The 12,441-nt window shown below is 38.6% G+C and overlaps 1 protein-coding gene across 1 annotated transcript in view; it reads right to left on the bottom strand.

Moving 5' to 3' along the window:
• Positions 1 to 439: 439 nt before the first annotated feature.
• The window catches only part of LOC134658233 (uncharacterized), a 50,724-nt gene continuing 38,722 nt past the window's right edge, over positions 440 to 12,441 (bottom strand). Inside the window, exons 4-8 of the mRNA XM_063513844.1 lie at positions 5,242 to 5,301; positions 3,240 to 3,296; positions 2,673 to 2,735; positions 902 to 1,027; positions 440 to 543 (exon numbers count right to left, since the gene is read on the bottom strand). Coding sequence (XP_063369914.1) covers positions 440 to 543; positions 902 to 1,027; positions 2,673 to 2,735; positions 3,240 to 3,296; positions 5,242 to 5,301 — 410 coding nt within the window. The remainder of the gene's footprint in view (positions 544 to 901; positions 1,028 to 2,672; positions 2,736 to 3,239; positions 3,297 to 5,241; positions 5,302 to 12,441) is intronic.

Raw genomic sequence — 12,441 nt, 5'->3', positions numbered from 1 at the left:
TTGTAATCACAGTGGCTACATTTAAATGGCTTCGCCCCAGTATGTATCATCAGGTGATTATTTAAGACTGATTTCCGACTGCTTTTGTAATCGCAGTAGCTACACAGAAAAGGCTTTTCGCCAGTATGTCTCCTTTTGTGGCGCCATAAGCTTGAACTTAAACTGCACTTGAAGTCGCAATGACTACATTTGTACGGCTTTTCTCCAGTGTGTATTCTTATGTGACGTTGTAAGTTTGACCCATCACTGCACATGACGTCGCAATGGCTACATTTGTACGTCTTTTCTCCGGTGTGTATCCTTATGTGACGTTGTAAGTTTGACCTTCGACTGCACCTGACGTCGCAATGGCTACATTCGTAAGACTTTTCTCCGGTGTGTATTCTTATGTGACGTCGTAAACTTGACCCATCACTGCACTTCTCACCAGTGCGAGTTTCTAGGTGAGTTTGTAAGAATTGTAAGCTCTGGTTTTTACCGGCTTCCTTGTTCTTATGTCTTCGGTTATGGGTCTTCTGGTGACGTCGAAGGATTGATTCAATACTGCATTTGAAATCACATTCAATACACTTAAAACGCGTGTCTCGAGTGTGTATCGCCTGGTGTTTATGTAAATCACTTTTAAACAGTGTAGTGTAACTACAGTGACTACAATTCAAAACGTTGTTCCCAGAGTGACTCTTTGAATGAGTCTCCAAACTTTTCTTGGAACTTGTTGTATACTCACAATCAGCACACATGAAATTTGTAACACCGTGTTCGCTTTTCTCGTGTTCTATTACAAGCAATTCAGTTTGAAACGTAGAACTACAAAAATCACAAGCAAATTTGTTTGGCTCGGTCGACAAGTGCGCTTGTTGTATGTGTTTTCCTAAAATATACTTGTTTCTGAAATGCTTGCCGCAGTCTTCGCATGTGTATGGTTTGCCTCCACTGTGAACAGTCGCGTCGCCGCGGAGGCGCTCGAGCACCACGGAACAAGCCATCGCGAGCTGCTCCCTGGCGCGGGCGATGCCGTCCGAAGAAACTGAAACACAAATTAACATAACAATTTGAACAGAATATAACACGTATAATGAATTTAACAAACATCTCGGCATTGCGTGGGATTATATTATCCATCCTATAACAAACACAACGATCAACACAGAGTTAGCGAACAAAATATCCTTGCTTTATATTACGAGTATGGGTGGTACAGTACTCACATTGATAATAGTAGTTTATGCAACAGTGATATAATAAGGGTTCTTAAAATTCAAGGGTCGAAGTTACAAAACGAGACGTAGTCGAGTTTTGTAAAAAAAGACCCGAGAATTTTAAGAACCAATTATGAGCTGTTGCATACATTACTTTTTCTATGACAGCTGCAGCAAAAAAAAAAAAAAAAAAAAAAAGAGTTATTATTAAAAAAAAAGAGTTATTATTTAAAAAAAATTTAGTTATTATTTAAAAAAAAAAAGAGTTATTATTGTAAATGAAAACATACCTCTTTCAATCAAGATGATCGGAACTTGTATCTTTAAAAAAAATAAAGCAGTTGTATTATACTCATAAGATGACTGCTAGCAGTCATCTTATGAGCCTATAGACAAAGCATTCAAATGACATTGCTTTAGATATCACTGTCAGTCATTTAATTGACACATTTAAGTGCTGGAGTAGAAAAAATAGATAAGATAATCTTTATTGGTACAATACAGGTACACATCAGATACAATTTTTTATATTTATATTAGTTATCACTCTTTCTTTACTTATATTTCTCTATGTGACATAAGTGCTCAATTTTGTTTAGGTACATATTTTACTTATAGCTAACGTAACGACCCATTCCTGGTGAATTCATTTTTTTAATAATTAAATAAATCATAAATCATTTATTTTTCGTGATAAACTAGTTAAACATACAAAAGTAACATGATAAAGATTAGAAATTCATAATTACATATTGTTTACCACGAAATGGGCTCGCCTCAGCATAATGCTGACCCGAGAATCGGCGCTGATCTTCCGGCGAGTACATTTATTGTTTTTAATTTAGTGTGAAACTGCTGACATACGATTGTAATTTAATAATTTTGATTGTCATTGTCAGTGTTATTTTTCGTACTCAATTACTTATTCATGTTGTAAAACACTGACAATCACAATACCTATAAATTCACAAAAGTTTATAATGTGTAATTTTAAGTGAAATTGTATATTGTGAGATAAATATATCATATCATATGGTAAAATCTAAGACAATTTTGTGCTTCGAATTTGACAGGTACACGAGACGGCGCTACATACATTATGCAGTAAATCTGATTGTCAAAAGTTGACGTTTGACAATTCAATGATCTCAATACATGGCGCAGTACAGCGCCAATTTTTTTGGATGACAAAATACGGGGCAAGTTTTTTCTTAGACTTTATCTCTATCCTCTCTATTACAATCAAGTCTCTTTGCTATAATGAATATCAGTTGTACAGTGGCTTTCAAATATCAGTTGTGCGTGGATATTGGATAGATGTCGACCGTAATGCCTTAATATTACGGTTGAAATGAAACATGTCCATGCACTTTGAACGCCAGTGTACATATGTGTAAGTATTTAGTTGTGTATGTGTATAATGTGTGTCGTATCGTACTATGTGCAGTAGTATCGTGGTGTCGCAGTACTCACCCGACACGCAGTCCTCGTCACTCGCCGCGTCCGACACCTCCGACTTGACCGCCCGCTCCTCCGCTACAACAACAACTCTACTTCATGCCGTGTCTTACATTACAGAACACTCGTATATAAATTAATTAAAGACTCGCATTTGCGAGTGTGAATTGCCACGATAGAGTTTGGTACATTTAGACAAAATGCTTGAATCAATCAAAAGCAACTTCGCTTATTGTACATGTATAAGTGTATTTGTCCCGTGTCTTTTATTTACCTGTGACTCATAAAAGACATGTCAGGCTCGTATATAATGACACACTTTGCACACTTGCAATAAAATATACTAATTCGTGACTTCCTGTTATATTGGGCCAGCGATATGGTGATGTTTGAATTAATTTTCAGCACAATAGAAGTTTTCTTCTATTCTCGTCATCAAATAGAAAACAGTATGAGTCTAAGAAATTGCTTCATCGACGCGACCGCTACAGACGCACAAACAGCCATAAACAATATCTGAACAACAAATTGAAGTCTGACATCCACTTAGACTAGTTACTTGTATATGAAGCAGGTACTCACGCGACAGCGGGACATCCTCGTCGCTCGCCCCGTCTCTGGTCGCCGTGTGGATGTCGCCTAGAGTAACCAACACTAGATTAAACCCCGTGTACCGCGTACTTACGGAGATCAAGTAAACAGTGTAACTGCGAAATACATTTTCTAGTGATAAATAAATAAGACAGAAACATAGTACAAAGACTGTCTTAAAATAATTTATTTTCCTTTCAGAATATTATATTTATTGTTCTTAGTGTACATACACAAATGATAATATTCAAAATATGAATTTATAGTAAGCAATTCACAAAAATCTTTCCAGTCCAACATTGTTATTTTTATACAGATATTTTAAAAGTTTTAAGTCATATAATGTATTGTTTGTCATATTATCTCACAGAACATCGCCTATAGAAACCTAATATTGGCCATTTTGTTCCCGACGCAAATCACCAAACTGCGAGGTGCGGGAGGGGTGCTCACGGCGTTGCGATTGGTCGTCCCAAACATGGCGCGCTAACACGTGTACGCATAGGGATGGGACATGTTCATTACAGGTAGTGGGTACTGCTACCAGTGATACCGAAATTTATTGTGGTAAAATTGTTACCAATTTAATGGCAATTTAGTATACTTAGAGTAAACTTACTTAATAATTATATTGATTAATTTAATATTTCATTAACTAATTTAACAATGTACCTGAAATTTTTAATTAACATATTAGGGCATTTCTGTTTAAAGTACTCAGAACTTGAATTTTAAAGTTTATAATTTTTATATTATTTCCACTCAGAATCGCAATCTCTTTCGATACGAGAAAAAAGTGTCGCCAAAATCTCATAGGTACAATTATTTTCTTTTGTCCGTTTTATTAAGGTCATAGAAGGTTGTATTGAAAACATATTCAAATGGACCAATAACATATGCCTATTAAAAATCAACTCCGAGTTCTCTCGCACTTCTTTGAAGTTCATCATCAGGTCCATCTCGTGACATGAGACCTAACTGCTCACCTAGAGGATTCTAAAAAACCCATACAACATATGTCTATCACAAACCAACACCGCGTTCCCTCGCACTTCTTTGAAGTTCATCATCAGGTCCATCTCGTGACATGAGACCTAACTGCTCACCTAGAGGATTCTAAAAAACCCATACAACATATGTCTATCACAAACCAACACCGCGTTCCCTCGCACTTCTTTGAAGTTCATCATCAGGTCCATCTCGTGACACGCGGCCTAACTGCTCCGTTGGCCTAGAGGATTCTAAAAAAACTTACACAACATATTACCTATATATTATGTCTAAAATGGTACAATACGGTATGACGAAGCACGAAGTTTCCGCAACTGACGAAACCATCATCGTCACATCACTAGTCGAAAGGGAAAGGGATAGCGCATTGCATTTTCAAGTTGACGAAAAGGGACGGACATACTTCGCCTCTGCTTACTGACCAGTATAAAATGAACCCCGCGGACAAGAAACATTATTCAATGAAATAATGAATTTGACTTTCCTGTGGGATGTTATTCCATCTGTTTCGTAAGTAGAAGTCTTAGATGACTTGCCACACCATTTTACGCTGCAATATCCCATGATTTCCCAATGAATTCAATAGTTTACGATTTATTTTCTTAGACTCGACCTTGGGCGCAACTGATCGGAGCGGTGCGCGAACAATCTTATATTTGACCTATACACCATACGGGCGATGACCGCGAGTCGTCCTATAAGGTCGGTCTATAGGGGTTGGTCTGTGTATTATCTAAACCTTAAACTGTTAACTTTTCAGGATTTTCGTAAGGTTATCCTAATATCCTATATATAGGTTAGGTTAATTTGTTTTATGGCAATCCTGAGAAGTTACGCGTTCCTAAACCAAACAAAGTATGACTAACGAAAATGCGGACAAACAATACATTATGGCTTAAAACTTTATGGGAAACAATAGAGACCTTAGCCAACTGCTACCTAGTAACACTTTCTAAATCTGTCATTAAAACTAAGCACTCACACAACATATCATCAGCTGCCCCATCATCTAGCGTCTCCAGCTTGACCGGGGGCTCTTCACCTGAAGAAAACGTACAAGTTTATAAGCAACAGACTAGTTTAGGCACAAGCTATTGTAGCCTAATGGGTACACATTAAAATGATTACCTGTTATTCATAACTGTGAATCTTACATTATCCAATACCATTATAGAGGAGTAGATACTCACGCGACACAGGCTCCTCACTGGTCCAGTCTCCATCCTGCATTCCCGACTCGACTGCGGGTTCCTCTAGAGCAAACAAACACAACACAAATCACATCATCTTCCAGTTTGTTCTGTTCAAACAGTGATTTTCATTGAGCCAAATAGCAGCTCCATCAGGCAGACTATTGGACAGACCACCCACCCCTAGTAGGAGTGTGTATGATGCGACCATCTAGTATTGCAGAATACAGTATGATTTATTGGACGTATCTATAGCACTTAATCAGAATGAGTGAGTACTATTCAAGACTTGTTTGATGGGTTGTGCTTCCCTACCTTTGACGCTCGTTCCCTGCAGCTGCGCCCACAGCTCGGCCTGGCTGCGCTGCACTTGCAGCTTGAAGTCGCTCGCGTCTCGCAGGCGGCCCACGCACATAGAGCAGATGCCGCACGAGCCCGAGCCGCCCACCACCAGCTGAACGTTTAATTGTCAATTAAGGATAGATAACGGCAAAAAAACTCCAACTTTCCTTCTACGGTTAAACTGTGTAACAGTTATAGCTTAAGGTAACGACGAACAACAAAGTTGTAGTATATACTTACATGTATATTGAAGCACTGTTCGAGCAAATCGGCATATATCTCCGTTTTGCCGAGATGTGTGTACGGCGTCGTCAGGCTCTTGTCCGGAGCACACCGCAGGCAGCAGCGACACGAATGCATTGAGTCCATCACGGCAACAGCAATACTTCAATAGTAAAAAAAATAAAACACAACAGGACCCAAGACGAACTAAGCTAACCTCAATAATTTGACAGTTGACACTGACAGTAAAATCTTTTGACATCACGGTAAGGATACGTTCAGAAAAAAGTAAAAGGCCATCCAGACGGGGTGATCAAATTGACAATTTGATCAGAAAAAAAACTTTAACCATCTCATCTAGCGTCCAAACCAGAGTATTATATTCTTTGGTCGAAACTGATCCAAACGTACACAATTTCATAAGGCCTCAATCGGACGATTCATTTGCACGCACTTAGGGTCGGTTGCACCAAACTGTTCGTATCGTTAAAAAGTTCGCTAAATTTATATGTATGGAAAGTTTCATAATAAAGCGCCGGGGCGCGCGGGCTGACGTTGATCAGTCTGTCAAATGTGGTTGGTGCAACTTGCCCTTATACAACGCGCGTTAAAAAGCGTTTAGTGGAAACCAGACGGGACAATTTTTCGCCAATCTGATGAAATTGTCCGATCAAATCAAGACATGCGGATTCAAACGCCAATTTGGCTCGACGAATTCGACCGCCGATTATGACCGATAAAATGGGGTGCAGACGGAAGAATACCAATTTGTGACGCTGGTATTTCTATTTTGGAGCACTTTTTTTAACTTAGAGGGCTCAAATATCATCTTAAATTGGTGAATAAATTGGACATTGGCGCCAATTATTTTCCTGAGAAAATCGGTCGATTTGCCCAGTTCGTCTGGACTCTACTTAAAGGCCTTGACCTGTCAATTCAATAGATAGGTAGGATTTGCTAGTTTAGCAACAAGGTAAGGAAAATAAGAAGAATGGAATAGTACGTTTTATTTAAGGATATACATCAATTAATTTACAATCAATTTTAGTAATTATAGTGGAATACAGTCAGTATTTAACTTTATATTTCGAAATAAATAATATTTCTATATTTTTTGACAGTTAATGTTGATATTTATTATAATATTTTATGAATTAAATTATAATGTAAATGCTTGGAGGATACAACTAAACGGAGTAGCCATTAACAGGCTTTCCCCTCTGTCGAAAATAGGCGGCCAACGGTCATACACAATGTATGGACTGACGTTTATCTGACATGGCTATTTTTACGTTACACATACATTTGACGTTCCCCTCCCCCGCAAAAATCGGCAGACTGTTTTGTCCAGAAAATTACAGACATGGCGTCTCCGTTTGATTATATCCTCCAAGTGTAAATGAGACATTACTTATGTAAATGAGACATTACTTATGAAAATGGACCTTTTTGTCGATGGCGCTTATGCCGCACGGCGCCGTGCGGCTTGCGTGTGGCATTGTATTTATATCGGAGCATAGTTAATAATGGCGTAATTTGAACGCCCCAGTTTCGGCAAAATTATATAATCGGTTTATTGTTAGAATATAATATGTTAACTATCTGCAATTGTATAATGACGTATAAAATGTAAATTTTATGAATAAATAATTGAAATTGAAGCGCCATCGACTATAAGGTCCCTTTTCATAGATATCATCAATGTATGTATGTATATTTATTTACTTTAAGATAACAGTGATCCCATTGTGTTCATCATGGCCATCATCAATGGCCACTGCATCCCTGACGGATGATTGTTGCAACGCTGTGTCAAGAGCGGTTGAGACGGCCAATGCATTTCCGCCTATGGCTATACAAGCCTATCGCTGCACGGCACTTCTAGCCGCATAAGTCGCATGTGTGAGTTTGTTGAGCCTCTGGATTTGAGACCAGGCTACCAGCCCGATGACGCCTGTGCCTTTTATGTCTCAAGAGTTCCAACCACACTTCGTCGTACTTCTTCACTCCCACGCATGGGTCTCTACGCCTCTCGGGTCCCATTGCAGCACGTTCCTCCCAGCCGTCGGCCCAGCATAAGGTCACTTTTCATAGATAACGTCACAAATAATGTATGTTTGTAGGTAAGTAGGTACGTAGGTAGGTATCTAGGTAGATATAAATTATTTTGTCAATACTAACATAGTGATTATTTTCGTAACTTTTTTTAATTACTTTACTCGACAGTTAATTTATCATTTTTTATCGAAAATAACCATAACCGATTATCGGTTATTTTTCGGGCTTAACTGTAAGCGAAACCGGTTATGAAGTTTGGCCGGTTATTGCATTCTAGTTACAGTTTGCGGATCTACACTAAGATATTTTTCCACATAAGGTATTTTTAAAACGTGTTTAAATTGACTCGTGTTTGCAGTGATTACATTAGTACACGGGAGCGCGCGTGAGCTGTAGGGGGCAGCACAGGATTAACTTTCCGATTTAGGTCAAAAGGCAGCATACCCTCCAACGCGAACGTTCCCTACAAGGCTTCTCTCCCGCGTGTATCATCTGGTGTCTTCGCAGGTGCTGTTTCAGGCTGCACTAGTACTCGCTATTGCTACGTCTATAGGCTTCGTCCCTGTATGCGTCTCCTGGTGTCTTACTAGGGCTGATTTATTGCGGCATTTGTAATCACATTGGCTACATTTAAATGGCTTCGCCCCAGTATGTTTCATCAGGTGATTCTTTAAGTTTGATTTCCGATTGCATTTGTAATCGCAGTGACTACATTTAAATGGCTTCGCCCCAGTATGTGTCATAAGGTGATTCTTTAAGTGTGATTTGTGACTGCATTTGTAATCACAGTGGCTACATTGAAATGGCTTCACCCCAGTATGTATCATCAGGTGATTCTTTAAGTTTGATTTCCGATTGCATTTGTAATCGCAGTGACTACATTTGAATGGCTTCGCCCCAGTGTGTATTAACTGGTGTAATCGTAAGAGTGATTTCCGATTGCATTTGTAATCGCAGTGACTACATTTAAATGGCTTCGCCCCAGTATGTGTCATAAGGTGCTCCTTTAAGTGTGATTTCTGACTGCATTTGTAATCACAGTGGCTACATTTAAATGGCTTCGCCCCAGTATGTATCATCAGGTGATTATTTAAGACTGATTTCCGACTGCTTTTGTAATCGCAGTAGCTACACAGAAAAGGCTTTTCGCCAGTATGTCTCCTTTTGTGGCGCCATAAGCTTGAACTTAAACTGCACTTGAAGTCGCAATGACTACATTTGTACGGCTTTTCTCCAGTGTGTATTCTTATGTGACGTTGTAAGTTTGACCCATCACTGCACATGACGTCGCAATGGCTACATTTGTACGTCTTTTCTCCGGTGTGTATCCTTATGTGACGTTGTAAGTTTGACCTTCGACTGCACCTGACGTCGCAATGGCTACATTCGTAAGACTTTTCTCCGGTGTGTATTCTTATGTGACGTCGTAAACTTGACCCATCACTGCACTTGTAGTCACAATGACTACATTTGTACGGCTTCTGACCAGTGCGAGTTCCTAGGTGAGTTTGTAAGAATTGTAAGCTCTGGTTTTTACCGGCTTCCTTGTTCTTATGTCTTCGGTTATGGGTCTTCTGGTGACGTCGAAGGATTGATTCAATACTGCATTTGAAATCACATTCAATACACTTAAAACGCGTGTCTCGAGTGTGTATCGCCTGGTGTTTATGTAAATCACTTTTAAACAGTGTAGTGTAACTACAGTGACTACAATTCAAAACGTTGTTCCCAGAGTGACTCTTTGAATGAGTCTCCAAACTTTTCTTGGAACTTGTTGTATACTCACAATCAGCACACATGAAATTTGTAACACCGTGTTCGCTTTTCTCGTGTTCTATTACAAGCAATTCAGTTTGAAACGTAGAACTACAAAAATCACAAGCAAATTTGTTTGGCTCGGTCGACAAGTGCGCTTGTTGTATGTGTTTTCCTAAAATATACTTGTTTCTGAAATGCTTGCCGCAGTCTTCGCATGTGTATGGTTTGTCTCCACTGTGAACAGTCGCGTCGCCGCGGAGGCGCTCGAGCACCACGGAACAAGCCATCGCGAGCTGCTCCCTGGCGCGGGCGATGCCGTCCGAAGAAACTGAAACACAAATTAACATAACAATTTGAACAGAATATAACACGTATAATGAATTTAACAAACATCTCGGCATTGCGTGGGATTATATTATCCATCCTATAACAAACACAACGATCAACACAGAGTTAGCGAACAAAATATCCTTGCTTTATATTACGAGTATGGGTGGTACAGTACTCACATTGATAAAATAGATAAGATAATCTTTATTGGTACAATACAGGTACACATCAGATACAATTTTTTATATTTATATTAGTTATCACTCTTTCTTTACTTATATTTCTCTATGTGACATAAGTGCTCAATTTTGTTTAGGTACATATTTTACTTATAGCTAACGTAACGACCCATTCCTGGTGAATTCATTTTTTTAATGATTAAATAAATCATAAATCATTTATTTTTCGTGATAAACTAGTTAAACATACAAAAGTAACATGATAAAGATTAGAAATTCATAATTACATATTGTTTACCACGAAATGGGCTCGCCTCAGCATAATGCTGACCCGAGAGTCGGCGCTGATCTTCCGGCGAGTACATTTATTGTTTTTAATTTAGTGTGAAACTGCTGACATACGATTGTAATTTAATAATTTTGATTGTCATTGTCAGTGTTATTTTTCGTACTCAATTACTTATTCATGTTGTAAAACACTGACAATCACAATACCTATAAATTCACAAAAATTTATAATGTGTAATTTTAAGTGAAATTGTATATTGTGAGATAAATATATCATATCATATGGTAAAATCTAAGACAATTTTGTGCTTCAAATTTGACAGGTACACGAGACGGCGCTACATACATTATGCAGTAAATCTGATTGTCAAAAGTTGACGTTTGACAATTCAATGATCTCAATACATGGCGCAGTACAGCGCCAATTTTTTTGGATGACAAAATACGGGGCAAGTTTTTTCTTAGACTTTATCTCTATCCTCTCTATTACAATCAAGTCTCTTTGCTATAATGAATATCAGATAAAGATAAAGATAAGATAAGATAAAAGATAGTTTATTCAAGTAGGCATAATTACAATGCGCTTATGAACGTCAAATAAAGCTAGGTAGACCGGCTCCAACCCTACACCTCTGCCCCGAGAAGATTTAAATCCCCCCTCAATTGGAGGAGGGTATCCCAATATGGGACCGGCAACAAACTCGGCGGGACACATCTTTTCAAAAATAATTACATCTTATAATTAACATGCATTACGAGAAAATAAGGGAAAAAATACAATATCAGTTGTGCGTGGATATTGGATAGATGTCGACCGTAATGCCTTAATATTACGGTTGAAATGAAACATGTCCATGCACTTTGAACGCCAGTGTACATATGTGTAAGTATTTAGTTGTGTATGTGTATAATGTGTGTCGTATCGTACTATGTGCAGTAGTATCGTGGTGTCGCAGTACTCACCCGACACGCAGTCCTCGTCACTCGCCGCGTCCGACACCTCCGACTTGACCGCCCGCTCCTCCACTACAACAACAACTCTACTTCATGCCGTGTCTTACATTACAGAACACTCGTATATAAATTAATTAAAGACTCGCATTTGCGAGTGTGAATTGCCACGATAGAGTTTGGTACATTTAGACAAAATGCTTGAATCAATCAAAAGCAACTTCGCTTATTGTACATGTATAAGTGTATTTGTCCCGTGTCTTTTATTTACCTGTGACTCATAAAAGACATGTCAGGCTCGTATATAATGACACACTTTGCACACTTGCAATAAAATATACTAATTCGTGACTTCCTGTTATATTGGGCCAGCGATATGGTGATGTTTGAATTAATTTTCAGCACAATAGAAGTTTTCTTCTATTCTCGTCATCAAATAGAAAACAGTATGAGTCTAAGAAATTGCTTCATCGACGCGACCGCTACAGACGCACAGACAGCCATAAACAATATCTGAACAACAAATTGAAGTCTGACATCCACTTAGACTAGTTACTTGTATATGAAGCAGGTACTCACGCGACAGCGGGACACCCTCGTCGCTCGCCCCGTCTCTGGGCGCCGTGTGGATGTCGCCTAGAGTAACCAACACTAGATTAAACCCCGTGTACCGCGTACTTACGGAGATCAAGTAAACAGTGTAACTGCGAAAAACATTTTCTAGTGATAAATAAATAAGACAGAAACATAGTACAAAGACTGTCTTAAAATAATTTATTTTCCTTTCAGAATATTATATTTATTGTTCTTAGTGTACATACACAAATGATAATATTAAAAATATGAATTTATAGTAAGCAATTC

The sequence above is a fragment of the Cydia amplana genome, chromosome 21, assembly GCF_948474715.1.
Source record: "Cydia amplana chromosome 21, ilCydAmpl1.1, whole genome shotgun sequence".
Classification (NCBI taxonomy): Eukaryota; Metazoa; Arthropoda; class Insecta; order Lepidoptera; family Tortricidae; genus Cydia; species Cydia amplana.
Note: the sequence above shows the minus strand (reverse complement) of the source record. Positions and strands in the feature narration are given on the sequence as shown.